The sequence below is a fragment of the Haliaeetus albicilla genome, chromosome 14 (assembly GCF_947461875.1).
Source record: "Haliaeetus albicilla chromosome 14, bHalAlb1.1, whole genome shotgun sequence".
Classification (NCBI taxonomy): Eukaryota; Metazoa; Chordata; class Aves; order Accipitriformes; family Accipitridae; genus Haliaeetus; species Haliaeetus albicilla.
This window is the reverse complement of record NC_091496.1, coordinates 24396476-24415096: the sequence shown is the minus strand read 5'-3', so window position 1 is coordinate 24415096 and position 18621 is coordinate 24396476. Positions and strand designations below refer to the sequence as shown.

Sequence of the window (18621 nt, the reverse complement as noted above, 5' to 3'; positions counted from 1 at the left end):
TGAGCAGCAGTTACCTCACTTTTGACAGAAAGCACGTGATTTGTGATTTTACAGAATGCAATCTCCTACTTCAATTTTGTTGTGATTTCTCCGCTCTTAAAGGGGCACAACCTTATCTGATGTAGGATGCTATATCTTCATTGATTTGCAGTAGTTGAAAAGCAGGCATGAAATATTCATGTTTGCTTTCTTCACCCTTGGATATTTCCTTTTAGGCTGGCATTAGTCCATTTGCTCCCAGCACCCACCAGCTGCTGCAAGGACAGTCAGCAGCAGTTCCTCAAAATATCCCCTCTGTGCTCTCAGAGAAGTAGCAGGTCCTATGACGGCTGACAAGAGCTAGATGGAGAGGCTGCGCTGGGGCATGGCCACTGAGCAAGGCTCATTAGGTTTGTTCAAAGTCTTCCTCTATGCATGAGGCTTACCGAGGTTTACATGACTCCCAGCTTAAAATAATTGCAATAATCCCTTAGACTGACAACACTGAATTGTTTTATTTCCTCCAACAATAACATTTAGTTCTAATATAATGCTCAGCTGGCAGGGGGCGAGGGATGACATGCTTTTTTTCTTTTGTTGTGTTACAGCTATTCTGTAGGAGTAGGAAGAAAGGAATGCCACCCCAATCTGCTGGTGCTGGGTGCAAGCTGTAATCACTCCAGTGTGCCTGTGGGTGTTTGTTCTGCACAGTTTGGGGGCCGGATCTTACCCTAGTGCAAATACAAAGTAACTATACAGAACTCCCAGGAAAGTTAGTGGGAGGAGAGTCAGCTCTTTTCTATTGTGCAGGGCTAACCTTTTGTTTAATTTCTGTGAGAAGAGTATGCTCAGAACATCAAGCATCACTTATTTAGTTTTCAGTTAGGATTTACCATACAATTGAATCAGGAAAATAGACAGAGAGGAAAGCTACTTCTTAAAAGAATCAGTTCGACATGATTTAAAATGCTCTGAGGAATCACAGTAAATCAGCACTAATCTGTTGGCGTTTGCTCTTTCCTCTCAGCCTCAGAAATTCAGGAAGAAAAGGGTGGTAACGACATGCCATGAAGCCCTTTTCTGGTTCAAAAATGCACTACATCCATGCTGCATGGATGCACCATGTGCTCAGGAGCTCCTTGGAGAGGGAGAGCCCAAGCAGTTCTGATGCCTTAAAATGGGCTCCAACCTTTTTCTGATGCAGCCTAAAGTTAGGTGGCTGGCTATGCTGTATCATGGTCCTCTAAGCACATCTCCCAAACGTGGCTCTTCGCAGTGTGGGTATTTTGAACTCCAGGTAAATGAGCAGTGTGGCAGGAAAGCTGGCATCCTGGGAGTCACTGTAAGCCCACTCCTGAACACAGTCTTTGTGTCTTGAGGCTGAGGTACCCTTAGAGAATATGAACCTTCTTGCTTTGCACATGGTGTAATCCATATAATTTTCTAATATGCTATCACATGAAGACAGTGTGGTAGCAATGCAGACCACTCAGGCTATTCCAGGATTCAGCCCTTTATGCTGATTCTGCAGTATAAGCATCCAAAATACAGCTCCTAGTGCAAAGGCTACCCTCTTTGGAAAAGGGGGTACTGGAAAACCTTTGGGCTTAAAGCAGGGGGAAAATTGTGGTATGGAGCACTGAGAACCTTGCCAGGCTGGACATAGGCCAAAGAAGCTTTGTGATTATTTCAGTGTATGACAGAAAATGACCCAGTAATTCTGGCATCAAGAGCATCAGGGAAGTACAAGCTAAGCATAAAGACTGATTTTATGGATATTTCAGTGGGCCATTAAATCATTCCATCAAACCATCTGCCTTTTTCGTAGGACTAAGGATGGACTAAGCACTAATCTCCCAGGCTGGACCACTGTCAGGTGTCATTGTCTACAGATGAGAGACATCTATGCAGCATGAAGTGGAGGAGAAGTAAATAGCATAAGGACACTTGATCAATTTTCTTCATTTTTCATATTCAGGAGTCCAGTTATCTAGTAGGCCACCAGAATACAAGTGGTCTCACATATATAATAAGAAAAGTCCACTATGGTGGCAAAAGGAGCTGAGATGATGAGGCCAGATGACTGTCCTGATGAACCCCACACAAAGTTGTAGCTCTGCTCTTCTCTGTCCAGCAGTCCCAATTTTTCATCAAAATAAGTTAAATTTTACTACAAAATTGTTATTGGTACCTGCCTTCCAACCTGCCATACGTGTGTTAAAAGGCTGAATTATAGCTTTTGATGCTTCATTCAGCTTATTCCTTACAAGTGCCATGGGAAATAGCTCTGCTGCACCAGATTCATACTTTAATTTGTAGCATTTTGAGGGTGCCCTGCCCTAAATTTGAAATGTCCGTTGGCAGTCCATGCTGCTCAGGATTCCTAGCACCTTCATCAGGATCAGTGAAGCACTGTACTAAAGGGGTTTTGTATCTTGGCTATAACAAGCCATCTATGTCACTGGGTCAGTCAGATAATTGTGAGGTGAGGTCCTGCTCCATTTTTATTATTCATTATGCTGCATATTCAGTCCCCTGCATTTACTAACATAACAGAGACACTCTGCAGAATCTCATCAGAGCAATTCGCTAAAGGTTGTCCTGGTCTAATAAGCCCCCAACCGTATGAGGGAAGGTAGAGGACGGCAGCAATGCATCCTCCCATACTGTCCTCCTTGAGGCTGCTGCAAGCTCTGCGGCTCTCAGGGTCATCTCCTCTGTCACCAGCCTCTGAGCCTATTGCCTCCAAATCCAGATCCAGCACAGAGAGCAAGATTCGCTGCTGACAGCATGACTTCAACTGGACAAAACTTGTTCCAGCCCATCAGACTTCTGAGTGTACCAGCTTTAGCTTTGCTGATAAAAAGTCAACAAAAGGATTATTCTGTAAAAATCCAGGGATTTTATTGGATCTCAGTGGGTGTGAAGATTCTTGTTTCAAAACCCATGCATGTCTTTGATACGAATATTTGGTGATTGGCTTGCCTGTTGAGACAGCCTGGTATAAGCGCATCAAGGTTGTGCTGCATCAATGTCATATTGTAATAATGTTAACCAGAAAGGAGAAAAGATCATTGTCTTTATTCATCATTTGTAATATTTCTAATCCCTTGATATGAATAGTGTAACGTCACTGGAGTAGGATTTTTGTTACAAGATAAATGCCAAAGCTTGAAAGCATGTTCCTCAGCTCTAGATTAATTGGGGGAGAGGGATACAGGGTTTATATCATCTGATGAATGCTTAGTCATTTTCTTATCATTTAGCCAGCTATTTTTTTCAGCAGTATCCTGTGATCTGTTTCAAGTACTTCTCTCTATGTCTATTCAATTCAGATCTGCCTGTTTTAAGCTGATTTTGCTTAGTCTTAGCTAGAGATGTTTGCTCTGTAATAAAGACATACGGTTTCTACTTTCTCTCTGTTGGGAATTGCTGCCCACTGTGCATTTTCACTGTCAGCTGGACACCAGGATGGGCTGCCTCCATGTTGCCTTGGTTTACAGAGAAAAATATAATTAGCAGAAGGAGTATAACTGGATACATTCATTCTGGGTTTTGTCAACTATGACAGATATAAATGAAAGAAATACCTAGCAAAAAAAGGAGAATTTTTTAGCATAATGCAATCCTGTACAACTGGAAGCAAATTTGAAAAGCCTGGGGAAAGGGAAAAATATTGAGCAGAGCTTGGGCACAGGACATCCTTTCTACATGCTGCAAACAAGTGACTGCAGAGCCTGTTCCCAGCTGGAGTATGTGTGTGCTTGTGTGGTGGCTAAGTGCATCAAATGGGATAAAATCAGAAGTCAGTAAACCTCAGTGATTTGCCCTCACACAGAATCTAAAACGGTAACTGTTTCCTTCTTAACAATCAAGCAACTACAAATATCTTTCTGTGTTAAGTCCCCCATGACAAGTTTTTCTCAAGGGGCAGGGTGATCTGCCATTTGCCTGCATTCTTCAATAACCTCTAGTGATATTATTATTGTTGTTGTTATTGTTGCTGTTGTTACTGCTACTAGTAATAATACTATATAATGCTAGTAATAATACTATTATTATTATTATTATTATTATTGTTATTATTTTCAGCTTGCTGATACTGCCTTTCCCATGTGTCAGCTCAGAGGGCCTTGGGGCAGCAAATCAGCATATCGAGAACGCAGTAAAGTGTAGGGCTAATCACACCCCAGCCCTGCCCGAGGAGGGACATGCAGACCCACGGCACAGGGCAGTGCTGAGCCTCCCCACTTCCCAGCAGCAGGCAGACCCCAGCGAGAGCAGCCTTCATCGAACCCCATAGGTTTTGGCACGGTCTGGCTAGGAAGTGCTGGCTCTGCCTGCCCTGGGGTGCGATGCCACGAGGTGCCCCACGGCACGGGTGGCTGCCAGTGCACGCCACTGGCACACTTGTGCCAAGTAACATAGGTCCTGCGTGGGAAGTGCTCCTGAAACCTGGGGTAAATCACCCAAAGGACGTGCCCAGCCCAGCTAGTGACACCTCCCTGAACCAGACTGTGACAGGCGCCGGAGCAGAGGGGCAGGATGGTGGTACAGCTCTGGGGGAACTCAACTTGCTGCAATTTAGAATCACAAGCTGCAATACAGATAAGAAAAAAATTGTAGGGATTTGCTGCCCTCTGGCAGGATTTTCTTACAGCTCTGATTCTCTGTGAACTGCAAGAGCAGTGCTCAGCGACGATGCTCCAGCACAGCAGGTCTCTGCATTTCCCAGTTGGCTGTCGGCAAAGCAGGTCAAACTGCTGGGCACCACTGCTGCAGCCTCCTTGCAGCCCTCCTGGAAAGCCAGAAGCACATGCTGGTCCCAGGCAGGGGCTGATGTAAGGGGCAGAGCTGCTGGGCTGGCAAGAGCTCTCTGTCCCTTCTCTTCATCCCCCTGGGGCAATGGGGCAGCCAGCCTGGCTCTCTAAAGCTGGTCCTTTCATCAGTTGTCTCCTCACAACCAAGCTGCAAGCCCACCATCTTCCAGCATCAGCTGTACAGCCTTCAAACGAGAAAATTCAGTTTGGCCTCTAATGCTGATAAGCCCTGAGTGGCTTTGCTGAGTTTGATTTCTCAGTATGCTACACACTTTCTGAGAGGTACTCAGCAAATCAGGCTAATTTTCATTAACGCCATTTTCTGAAAGGTCCACTAATGCCAATATGGCACTTGTGTATATGTGGATAGTGGTTTTGAAAACCTGGGCCTTCTCTTCACTAAACACAAAGTATTGTAAGTCTCATGGGGTGAGATTTCTCTGATGAAATGTTGAGTTCTGCAGTGTCTACACCACACTGCATTTGTCCTGTGGACTGCCTGCCTGGTCAGCAGGGGAAACAGGCACATGTTGAACACTTCAGAGCGCTCTGATGTCTCAAACTGTCAGATGACTGTATCTTAAAAGCATCCATGGCTTATTAAAAGTACCTAGGTTGGCTACCTTGGATGTTGATGTTTTTGCTGCAGGTACCTGAAATTAGGTCATGCTAGTCCTACCCTAAAATAGCAAAGAAATAGGGAAGTGGGGAGGTCCATAAAAGTACCTCAGGTGCACAGATATTCCTGATTGTTTGTCTGTTTTGAGAGAAAGGAAGGATAACATAGATGCTCTATTCCCATAAATATATGTAACACTCTGGCTGCCTATATGACACCCATGATCCTCACCTCCAACAGGTCACAATCCCAGGAGAGGTAAATAGGTAGGCAAGGACTGAGAAAGAACAAGAAGTAGGACTTAAATCCATGATCATCCCTGATGGTTAATTGTACAGCTGTGTGGGATTTCTCCAGGGTTTTGAATGCAGTGGGGAGCCTGGAGTTGGGGAATGAATGAGACTCTTTTTCTTACATATAAGTATGTAGGTTTTGCTGTATATATGGTTTCTTTTCTGCTTAATACACACATAATCGGCAGGGACCTTGTGACTAATTGTTCTGCTCATAGTAGTGGCCACAGGCCTTAGCACCAAGGTCCACATTGCACAATGCAGTGCTGTGCAGAGCTATCAGAGCTGGTCTGGAAGGCACTAGCTCCATGTGATAGTGCAGCCAGGCTAATAAATAGCTCAGAGCAAGCTTTCATGGATCTGCTTTATTGTTGTCAGGGGTTTCAACTTGTATCCCTTTATGGTACTGCACAATGACAATGAAATATGTGTGCTTGTTTAGAGCTATTTGGAGTATCTCTGGCTGGCACTGTGCTAGACAGGTCAGGGATGTTCATGAAGCGGTGAAGATGGTGATAAAAGCCAAGGTTTGATTTTATGGCTACCTTTGTTATTATTGGGAAAGCTTGAAGAATAAGGAAACCATTTCATCATCAACCTGCAACAGCCACAGCCACTAAGACACTCTGGGGCCCACTGAAGTGATGGCAACATCCTCAGTGAGTTCAGTAAGACCTGGATTGATGAGACAAGCAACTGCGGTTATGCTGGCTTCCATAGACTTACACTGATTTACTTCAGCTGGGAATCTTTCCCCTTTCTTTGGGTTAGATTGTGCTCACTTTGTTTCTTCAGTGTTAGCGTGGTAGATACCCTACAAGTGGCTGGTACCAATTCCTACAGCTCTGTATGAAGTAAGTACTAATGCCTCTTCTGTTATGTTTTACAGACAAACTGGGAGATCTGCCCGATGTTGTCCCTTAAGTCATGGAAGTACTGCCTGAAAATGGGACACTGTTATGCATCGTTCACCTTTCAGGCCCTGGCATGGCTGCACATAGCACTCAGCTGGACTTCCCCTGCTATGAAACCAGCCCGACCACCAGTTTGGGAGAGGAAGCCTTCATAGCTGCCTGGAACAACTGAGAGACCTGAGCTACAATGTTGTACGGAACCTGAAAAAGTTCCATGTGATTGGAAGGCTGTTAGGTAAAGCCAGAGGGCAGAACGTGACCATGTTTTATTTTAACAGGCTTGGCTATTATCCTTGGTACACATCACAGGAAGTCCCTGTTAATGGTGGCCTACCCTAGAACTTCAGTTTGCAAACTCACCTGGAAAAAAAGGGCCATGTCATTAACTATTACATTCCAGCTAAGGACTTCAGTGGATTAGCTGTCATAGACTGGGAGCACTGGAGAACTCAGTGGGCCTGCAACTGGGATGCAACAGATGTCTACAGAAGAAAGTCCAGGAAACTCATAACTGAAATGGAAGGCAATATTTCAGCAACTGGTGTTGAACATTTTGCCAGAGTTTCCTCTGAAGAAAGTGCAAAAGCTTTTATGAAGGAAACAATTGCATTAGGAATGAAAAGCAGACCAAAGGGCCTGTGGGGATACTATTTATACCCTGACTGTCATAATTACAATTTCCGTGATCAGAACTACACTGGTTCCTGCCCAAAGAGTGGAGTTTTGAGGAACAATGAACTTTCCTGGCTCTGGGATAGCAGTGCAGCCCTGTGTCCTTCCATTGGCATTAAGAAACCCCTTGGAAACAGTCAAAAACATTTTGCAATTTTCTCAGTTTAGGTTGAATGGATTCATAAGGATTTCCTCCATGACATGCAAAGATTATGCTTTGCCCATATTTGTGTATACTTGACTACGTTATAGAGATGAACCTTTATTATTTCTCTCTACGGTAAGCTTTTGCTGGAACAATGTGGGCTGCATTTATGCTTTAACCATTCTTGCAGATGGTGCATCAAGATGGAAAACCTCCTACTTGGGCCAGCTCTGCTTGTTCAAGTTAATTGTCCACATGCTTTAAAGAGCTCAATGTTCTGAAGAAAAAAATGCAGCCTCAAATACCTATTTTTTTTGCTTTGATTCATAACTATGCTGTACTCAAACATGCATTTGAATGGATTAAAAGGATTTCAGCAATTTGATGCAGTACGTAGGAGGCAGTTAATACATTAATCCTCCCTCACGTACTTTCTTCTGCTCAGGTATGCAATCACTAACTAATCCCCAGATAGCTGCCCCTTTTATAGAAAGGAAAATGAGGCAGAGATGTTAGCAACTTGCTCAGTGTTACATCAGAATGGGAAATTGAAACCAGCAGTCTTTCCGCATGCCTCCATCTCAAAAACATTTAATTTAGTCCCATACCTACCTCAGAGCAGGCAAATGGTGCACCAGAACCAAGCAGTACTGCTTACATCAGCTGCACACATATACAAGTATTTTCAAGATAAGTGCCTTACCCTAGTCCTTCTTTATGTGATTCTGAACAACCTCCCAGAAACTGGAAGAAGACGGTAGGTTTCCAGTGAAAAAGCAGCATAACCTATCTGCTGCAGCCCTGGCTCCGTTCTCCCCTGTAGACAGTGACTGCACTACCAGCAGGTCTCAATTTCTGTGTTTCAGAGTTTAGCAAGTGAGTTGTATTCACTTTTTAAAGGCTATGTTCAGTCTTTCAGCCCAGGCACAGAGCCTGAAGCTGGTGCCTTCTCTGGGAAGAAGCATCAGCTCCCTCTCCTATTAGGTCGCACTACTCCCCTGGCACTGCCATCACCCACTACACTTCCCAGTAAGGGGCTGTGCTCCTCTCCATCTTGAAGGCAAATGCCTATTCTTAGGCATTAAAGGAGATGCAGACACCTGCTTTGGTGGTTCTATCCAGCTTGCGCTTCCTTAGCTTTGCAAGAAGAGGATAGATGGACATCAATAACTGCTGCTGACTGGTGTGCATCCCCGTTGCCATTTTCTGCCCAGTTTCTGCCTCTTTTCCCCTTCAGGCAACTAATTTCTGTGAAGTTTTTCTACTTTGATTCTTGATGTGCTATGACCCTCAATCTCCCTTAAATCGATGATGTTGTCTAGCGAGTCACTTGCATATCAAGGTCTTTCATCTTCAGCACTTGTGGTATAGTAATTCACTTGTTGCTGATCGTTAACCACTGTTCAAATTAAGGATAAACATCCAAGCACCAAAACCCCTCTCCTTACAGCCTGTGATATGAGGAAAAGGTACAGTGAAAGAAATCTCTCTAAAACAGACCTAGAAAGAGCATGAAAATTAAAACTGAAATTCTTAAGATTTGCCAAGTGTTGCATTTTCCCTTTCATTTAAGGTTGCGTGGTGCTAACATTCTCCCTCCTATAGTGCGTGCCTATTTACAGTCACTTTTTCTAAGGTTTTTATAAGAATCTGAGTGAGCTCCTAGGGAAAGCAGCAAGACAATGTACGCCTTTGGAATCACAGCTTTCAAATTGGAGAGGGACTGGAAAACAGCTGATTGACATAGCAGAATGGCTCTCCTTTCCCTTATCAGCAAAAACAGAACTGAGGGAATGCTTTGGGGAACTCTCATGTTAAAAATCCCACTTTAATTAAAAGATTTTAGTTGCTTCTAGTAATTGATGAGATATCAAATAAATATAATTAAATTTTGCATCAAAGTAAATTCAAATGCATTTTTTCCCAGTGTTCATTCACTTGCTTATTACTGACATCTCAGGCAGTACCTAAATTTGCAACTTTTGTTTAATAATATTTGTACGCTAGACAGCAAACCTTTAGCCACAATAAAATACAGTTCATAGGGACCAGAATGAAAAGAAAATGTAGTCTGAGGGACAGCCGCATAACAAACCATTGGATTACTTTAGAAAGGCTGTGAAATGCTGAATTAGCCTGACAGTGATGTCTTTACTTTTTTCACTGTAGCAAGACCTTATTAACACTATCAGAGAGAGTGCCCTGGGAGCTGCAGGCATTGTTATTTGGTGAGATATGATTTTAACTTCTTCGGAGATAAGCCTGTGCCTGATTTAAATGCAATTTTTAAGATCCTCATTTTATCCTATTAATAGACACTGTCTGAATGCACCAGTTCTGAGTACTTGGTACCAGCAGATCTGACTGCTTAACCAGTCTTTGCTGTCCCCCAGTCAGTTTGACCATGGAACATAATCAGTTCTTCCTGGCTCAGCAAGGTCTTGTGAGGCTCACAGGCAACCAGTGGTAGGGAAGGAAGCCAATGGCTAATACCAGGCATTTTGGAAGACAGCTCCTCAATAGTTATGATCCCTGTCAGCTTAATTTCCAGCTGGATAAAACACTAGGAAACCATCTAGAGCCTGATTAGCACATCAGTCAGACCAGGTTAGTGTAGCAGTGGTGCCCAGCAATTTGTCAGGTTATGGGAACTCTATTTGTGCTTGTGTGTGGGCAAGTAAGATGAAGCAGGCTGTTGAGATCAGACGGAGAGGCTTTGTATTATGTGGTATCAGACCTAGCCACATTAAAACCAAAGATTGATTTTTGAGGCTCCGTCATGTCCTGGAGCTTTCAGACAGCCACACATCAAACTTTGTCATGAGAAAAGACTTTGTCCTTAAAGCTGGGTGAAATGGGTGTTCTGGGCTGCTTTTCTCCTGGCAGAGAGTATAGAAAACCCAGCCAGCATGAGGATGAATGGCTGAAAATAAGCGTTCAGTTGTCCTCAGCAAATTCAATTACTTCAGCCAATTTTTGTAAATATTCAGCTGTGGTTTCTTTCAGAGTCAATGTGAATAGGAGGGCAAACTTCCTTCCAACCCGGTCAAGTGACAAAGGCAAGCCCTGGGAGCATCTCCATCAGCTCTGGATCCCCACAGTCTTGCCACGCAGCCGTGCTGTCATCACCTGTGTTTCTAGCACACATCATGGCTTCTTTGTAGATCTACAGACTGTGGTGTTTTCTGGGGAGTGCAGATTGCTAAAGCCCTTTGCACCTTAATTGGGTTATAAATTCTGTATAAAACTTCCTAAAAATCCTTTAAATTAGTCAAATTTAAGTTATCCTAAATTAATTAATTAATGCAGGCTGCTTACATATTGCATATTTTTCAGAACGTAAGAAGAAAAAATAAAGTGGTTAGTTTCACATCAGCTAAAATTTATTTTCTACCGTTTACAAAGCAACTGCACAGAAGTGCAGAAATCCATTGATTCTGAATTAGGGCCCTACATTATCAATGTCACAGCAGCAGCTGAAGTGTACAGCAGGCATCTTTGTCAGGACAATGGATGATATGTGCAAAGAAGCTGGAGAGCCTCGACATAATCCACATCTGAATTCTAAGAGCTTCTGGATAGATGCCTCAGACGACCAAGGATTTATTGTGGGAGGAGAAGCATCAAATGAAGGTCTGGAGATAATGGCAGAGACATTTGTCTGCCACTGCTATCAGCGTTATGAAGGAATTGACTGTGGGGAGTTGCTGATGACCATCTAGAGAGCTCTGCAGACTCAGTCTCACCCAGAAGATTTGCAGTGGTCTGCCTGCTTCCTTTGCCTTTGATGAGTCTTCTCTAACTACTGCTTAGTCAAAGGGCTGGTTTCAGTCAGTCAAGAGGGATGGTAGAGCGGATCCAACAAACAAAAAGTCTCACATGCTCTGCAGCTGGGGACTGGACATATCATGGTCTCAGACACAATCCACACCCTGCAGCTGTGCCCCAAGTTTTAATGCCCACAAGACATGGAGGGAGTGGGGCACCCTGAAGGCTGAGTCAAAAACGTACAGGTCATAGGAATATGTCTGGCCCTTGATCCCATCTTCTGAGATTAGGCTGTTTAGGAGGCTAGAAGCCACGTTTCTGCCCAGCCGAGAGCCACCACCAGGACAGCAGAAGCCTGCTACTACTGAAAAAAATGGATTGAGGTTCACTTTTTCCCTTTGTAAAGAGAGGAAGAGTCTACCCATATCTACTTCTTACTGGATGCCATACTGGATAGAGCATCCTCCCAGAAAATGAAAGATGAGGGAAGGTTTCTGGTTTCTTTGTTATTTGAGTGAATTCAAGCCCACGTTTTCCTCTTTCATGTCCCACGTGATGGAGGGGTTCATGTTTTGAGCCCTCCATGAGGTAGAAAGGAATGAAAGAGTCAGGAGATCAGGAAGAATACAGACAAGCCACTCTCTGTTCATTAGTATATTTACTGAGAAAGCAATGTATATATTCTATCCAACAACAAAGGGTCTCTCTGTGGTTTTTTTTATGCCATGGCTATTTAAAATAAAATTAGTAAGTAGTGCTGGGAGCAGGAACTCCATCTCAGCCAGGTCTGCTTCCATCCTGAATCTGACAATACTCCAGTGACTTTTAAATTTAAAGCTAATGAAAGCACCCTATGGCTATTATAGAGATGCAATCAACAAGGATCAGGCAAGTTCATCACCTTCAACAAGAATTTTATTTATGTCCCAACTGCCATTGTAAGATCCATCCTCTGGAGGGGATGGAAGAACTGCCAGGGCTCTCCTTGCAGTCAGCAGGGAGAAGAATGCTCTTCTAGCGATGACCTTGAGTAGAAACAATATCTGGCATGTCTCCAGAGCACTCTGTGAACCTCCAGCTTCTCAGCTTCCCAGGGGTTAAGTATTCTTGAAAGAGAATTTACTTGAATGAAGCAATTAAAAACCATTTGGTTATTAATAATATACATGAAAAGATGCATATACACACATATAGTACATATGTGAAATAATTGTGTCTTTATATTAGAATCTCTGTAGCTGGAAAAGGAATAGACAAACAGCCATAAGACAAGTAAGAGATCTATAAGACCTATGCTGAGTTCCCTGTTTTTTTCTATTTGACCCAGGCAAACATTTGAAACATATTATCCAACTCCCACTGGCCTCCATTATTCCTTTTGTCCAGAACCTTAAAGATCCCATCAGGCTTAGACCTTTGTGATTTTGCACCTCTTAGCAGCTTTTCATTCCTCAAACATATGCTATTATCTTCATATCTATCCCCAATGAGTTATTGCCTTAATAACTATGTTAAACAAATGATTGTAAGGTGAGCAAACACTACATTAATAGAGCTCTGGAAGAAAAGTGAGAAAAACCTTCATCAATTTTTTTGACAGAACTCTGTTGTAGAAAGAAATATTTTAAATTACATTTAAGTTAGGGAAGACTGTGACTAAACCACAGCCAATCAATAAGAAATAAATTGAGTTTAGAATGATCCCTCTTTAAAAGAAAAAAAAATATAAATGAAATTCAGGCTATTTCTTTCAAAAAATAAATTCAAGAGATCCACTAAGAATTTTCTAAAGCATATTTTTGTAGTGATGAAAACTAGAGATATTTGGGTTAAATTTTTTTTTGATGGAACAGCTTTCTCAGAAAAATGCAGTTTGTTAAAATCAAAGTGCTGATTGTAGTGGATTTTTCAAGGGAAAAGTGTAAAAATTATTCATTTGACATTTTGCTTGTGCTGTAGGACTGAAGTACATGCTAATAGGAAACAAAATATCTCTTGATGTTTTCTGAGCAGCATTGGATTAGATGTTAGTTTTGACTCTCGTTGCTGTCTTTGTTAAGGTCACATCTTGCTGCTCATAGTAACTAAACAATGGGAAAGAGAACCAGTGTTTTATAAAATCAAATTTCAAACTCTGCGAATGTGTTAAATTAGCAACTGTCTGTAATACATTAATGCATCTTCAATAAATGTTATGATATTCCTTGGTATCCAAACACGCATCCAGGTATGTAGGCCCAGATTTTTCCCACCCAATATACCCATTGAAGTGGTACAACTAAATGAGAAGCTAACCCGTTAGTGGGGAGGGCACGTCCCGAGGATCACCTCAGGTGCAGTGGGGTTTAGCTGGTTTTGAGGTAAGTATCCCTTGGGCAGATATTGTTGGAGATGGCGGCTTTGGTCAGAGGGCCCCATATCCCACCTCAGTATCAATCCAGGCACGTAAGCCTTGGTTTGGATCTGGGCCACATTTCCTCTTTAGACAGAGGTGCAATGCCTTTTTTATCAAAGCACAAACCAGCTCTGTCATCTTGCTTCCTTCCATTGAGAGACAGAAGGTTGGGGTTTTTTGCAGTGACTCAAATAATTCTTTTCAAGTGCTCTCCTGCTATTCTGCATTCAGACAGAGACCTCAAAATCCAGGTTACTCTGAGAATTGTAATTCTTACAGCTCAGGTAAGCAAACAAAGCACAGGCCAGTACAATGAAACTGGACTTTCAGATAGTTCAGAAGTATCTATCAAGTTTCAATCTCTCTCTCAACAGTATTGGCAGGCCAGATAATTTTGTGAGGTTCAAGTAGCCAAGATCTGCAGTGTGACAGTGAGGACCTGCAGGATGGTACAGTGAGGAGATACCTCCCAAACCACAGCAGGTTACCCCCCACAGCAGGGTACCCCACATGCAGAGTCTGTTCTCACAGGAAAAGCTGAACCAGGTGCTCCTTCTGACTCTTCTGCTAGCATCCCTCTCCTTTTGAGGCTGGACACTCAGGCTATGTGAGATCTGGTATAAATTTGTATCAGCTGCACCTCTAAGATCAAACCATCCCTCTTCTGTCCTCCTGTAAGAAGCATTTCTGATTTCCAGTTTCATAACTTTTTGGATTTCTGTTTTCTTCTCTTTGTGTTTTCTGTTGGATATGTTTCACAATCCTTGACTGATGTGCTGGCATTTGCAGATTTCTTTCCTGGGATCTAACTGTCACAGAGCATCCTATGAAGAATCAGAGTGCTTAAACTTCAGACTGTGAATTCCTCTCGGTGGCCACATCCTTAAGATTTAGGCATGCCAAAACTGAGCATTATGGTGACTAAATTATTTTACAGATTTCAGTAGGAGTTAGACACCTAAACAGGCCTGAAAATCTGCACCTGGGCTCTCAGCAGCTGCGTGGTTAAAACTGTTGCATGTGGCATGTAGAACGCAATGCACCATGTCATAATAAAACTGACGGTAGAAAAATTATTCAAGCTGTAGGCTTTTTCCCTGCAGAGGATTAAAGTTCAATGTATGTTATTATATCTACTGAATGGTAGTGATAAAATTAACTAATCTCTGTACATCCATGAGAATGGATACTTTTAAGTATAATAAACATACTTTCTCTTATTATAGTACAAATTGTGATTCTTCCTTTCATGTTTTGTGAGGCTAAATATTTCTTAGTAATATCATGTGAAAATAATATTATATGAAACAAAAATCAGAGGATAGATGATAAGCACAGAAATATTTTAGTCAGTACTTTTGATCGTCTGGCCCAAAGCCACATGAAGCCAATGGTAAGCTTCCCTTGGTTTCAATAGGCCTTGCACTGAGCTGGAAGGAATTACACCATAAGGGTCTTGAGACCTTGATAGGTGCCTCTTCCATGCTAGAACATTCCTAAAATAGATCTGAAGGCATGCATTACAAGCAAAAACAAGTTTTGAAGAAGCCTGTGTAGGCACCTAAACACAGAAGATATCTAAAAAGCATCTAAAAGGGCTTATTATCTAAGTTGTTAAGGGTTTTGATAAGGTATTTAACAATATTTATTGGTATATGGTATGAGAATAACACTAAATGTTCTTTCACCAAAGATTAATCAAAAGATTAACAAAGTCAGCCAAAAATCTGCATGCATCTCACTAATAATTGAAACCTTGTACAATTTTCAGTACATCTAGTCTTTTAGCAGAGGCAACCAAGGTTATTGAAATGGGTTTGTAGCTGTGAATGAGAACAGGACATAAGGAAAATGCTCTGACATTATTACCTGCTGATCACCCTCCTAGGCTCTTCTATGAGTCACTTTGAAATGGGAAATCTGATACTAATTCTGAATTTCAGGTTATTTGGAACTTCCATTTGTAGTAATTTTCTGGTATTGACATGGTGTACCACATTTCCCACTGGCTTTATGTTGACAAAGATATCTTCTCTTTTTGCTTCTATTTACTGTCATCCTGGCAAAGGACAGATGTTTGAAGCTGGCATCTCGTTGCAGTCATACCGTGAAGTGGCTGTAAAATTCATGGCCTTGTTCCTTCATTTAGATCTAATCAGGCAAAACCCATCTGCACGTGTATTCAGTTAGGAGGTACAGATCCAAGTGACAGCAAGGTTAAGTTAGTGTTTCAAATTAAATCAGAAATTCTGATTCGGAGTAGGCAGCCCTTGTCCCAATCATCCTAACTTATTCAGTGCTAAACTATTTTCCTCCCATTAGCCTCGAGGCAGCTGACGGGTAATGCTGCACCTTCTCGCCTGTTTCTGCTGCTTGATCTTACAGACAGGGATTTTTCTTTATCACTCAACCAGTTCCAGATGTCTGGATGTTGATCTTAATCCCAGGCTGGGGCTTTGCTGCAAATCAGTTTGACAGTCAAGTGCAAAACAGATTTGCCTTGGCATAATTCAGGGGTCTAACTCCCTGAAATAGTGGTGAAACTCAGCAATAACACTGTTGAATACAACATTTTAAACACTGTACAGATTGCATTGCACATTCATTTCTAATTGTATTCTGTATTGAAGTTGATGGGAATAGGGCTCCTAAGTACACTTAATGTGTCATTAATAGTTAGGAGTTCGTTTCTATTATTCTCATTTTCATGTAGAGAGGATTAAAGAGTAACTACCTATCTGAGCCCTAGTACTCTCAGTTGTGTTAGATTATTTTATGCTTATATTGAGTAATTTAATCACCATGGTCATTGTATTGAGAACAGTGGAACAAATTACAGCTCTCTTGTATCTTTTTGCATATACTTCCACCTTGTGCTCCACTGGTGGAAGTCTGAGGTATGTAATTTTCTGAAAATTACAGAATTACATTTAAATCTTAATTTATCTTAAACCCTAATCTGCTGAATTAGTACCTGGATTTTCTACTGGGCTCCCACTTTAATGCAGGATTTTCTGAACAGGCCCATCTTTAACAAAAAAAAAGATTCAGAGGTATTGTGGCTTTCCTCTGCTATGTGAACTCAGCCAATGGGGGTTGCTTACTCAGGTCACTTTTTGCAGACTGGGATACCCTACGAAGTCCCTACAGAACACAAAGTCTCAGCTACAAGTGACTTCCTCAGTATTTAGAAGTAAGATATTAACTGTTGTTACAGACTTCTGTTCTTCTCATTTGGGAATTTGTGTACGTGTTTTGCCTACAAACATGTTTTGAGAGAGTGGGAAAGGAGAAATACAGTATGAACTAGAACAGCTGATAATCACATATTAACGCACATGGCAGGAGATTGGGATTAAAGTTCTTTCCTTGTTTTGACAGACGTGTCACACCACCATCCTGTCCAAAAAAGATGTTTCAGGTCCTTATTCAAATAAGATGTGTAGATCAGCCCATGACTCTCTATAAAGTAAAGGTAAGCCTCCTGAACAGAAAGTCAATGCTCTGCTATTCCAAGGATAGTAAAACCATATGTCTTAATGATGGCAATGAATCTATTTTCTGCTAGGATTCTGGGTAAACAGTAATTCTTGAAAGCAGGAGCTTATCAACTCTTCCTGAAATCCATGTTTCTGTAAGGATTCTCTCTCAGCAGACAAGCAAATATGTTGAAATCTGCTGGGACTGGCTACAGTTACACCTTAGATGTGAAAGTGGAAAACGTGGCTCCTTCTTTAACCCTCACTGGATGCGGTTGGCGAAGGCTTGAGCATTGATTCTCTGAAGATTTGTTGAGAGCTGGAGCAGCTCTGAAGTTTCCTGCTGCATGGGGAATTTGCTCTTCAGCAATGAAAACCCAGCCTTTTTCCAAATTTTCAGGCCCTGGTCATTGAAATGATCACAGTACTGAAAGTGAAGGCTTTCCTAGTCATCACTGTACCTATCTGAGCCATCTATGTTAAACAAACAGGACACTGGCTTGTTTGTCCCAGAGAGTGGGAGGAGGGATGGCAGCCTAGCATTTAGGGAAAAGTCCTTAGTTTAAAAGACTGGATTTCTGAAATAAAGTCTACTACACGCCTCTGCTACGAAGAAAATCACTCTTTATTAGAAAGCAACACAGACTTAACTAGTATTCAGTTAAGGCAACATGAATACAAAAGATTTACTTGTAACTCCTGGGAGGGAAGAAGTGGGTGTTTCTATAGGTGGCATTTTCTCTACTTTCTGAGTATACTGCTTTTATTTTAATAATAGACATTTTCTTACACTTTTTCATATTCTGCATTGTGATTTATTATATTCTAAATATAAAAAAATGATCTGATTCTATTAAAGTCAGAAAAGGCTTTGGTTATATTTTACATGAATACAGGATAAAAGAAACTATGTAATTTACAGCCTGGTTTTGCCTTTATCTAAACAATTATTAGAGCTTCTGGCCAGAAAAATGAAACGTGACCACTCTATATCACATATATCATGGTCTTACCTTGATACAACATAGACTTCAGTAGCAGTGACTTGTCTGCACAACAATGAGGAGCAGATGGAGAAAACATAGTATGGCTGTACTTATGTCCAGAAATAAGATGCGTACAGTGGAGAGCAGCAGCCTCAAACCAGTTCTGCTTCATTAGGCAGCTGAAGGAAACATAGGATAAACTGCAGTCAGAATTACCAGATTTACAAATGTTTCCCAAAATATATAGATGTTAAGAGGCAGGCCTGACATTAGACTTCCCAGAAGTTATGAAACAAGTCCAGACAATGTTTGTTTACCTCCTAAGACAAAGTCTTTGCCTGTTGCCAGAGAAAAGGCAGATTCTGGAGCTTCCATTGCCTTCCTTTGCCACCCTAATTCTCCCAAGGCCGTTCAGCTCACGGTTCTTTAGTTTCATTAGAACATTTGTCTGGGACAGCAACATGTTGAATGTTTTGAGAAGCAGAATTGAAAAGAGAAAGGAAACAAAAATGCAACTGTGCTATGCACATAGGCAATATCCACACCTGCTG

The 18621-nt window shown here is 41.8% G+C and overlaps 1 protein-coding gene and 1 long non-coding RNA gene across 2 annotated transcripts in view; one reads left to right on the top strand and one right to left on the bottom strand.

The window, feature by feature from the left end:
* The first annotated feature begins 6613 nt into the window (after positions 1-6613).
* Positions 6614-11461, top strand: HYAL4 (hyaluronidase 4). Its single transcript, XM_069801995.1, is given in 7 exon segments — positions 6614-6772; positions 6775-6792; positions 6795-7438; positions 7440-7577; positions 9612-9706; positions 10848-10989; positions 10991-11461. Coding segments are annotated over 7 exon segments (1362 nt in total). The 5' UTR covers positions 6614-6621; the 3' UTR covers positions 11165-11461.
* Positions 11462-11849: 388 nt separating this feature from the next.
* Positions 11850-18621, bottom strand: part of LOC138688976 (uncharacterized) — a 60951-nt gene continuing 54179 nt past the window's right edge. The window contains exons 3-4 of the long non-coding RNA XR_011327777.1: positions 18098-18249; positions 11850-12316 (exon numbers count right to left, since the gene is read on the bottom strand). This is a non-coding gene — a long non-coding RNA (uncharacterized lncRNA). The remainder of the gene's footprint in view (positions 12317-18097; positions 18250-18621) is intronic.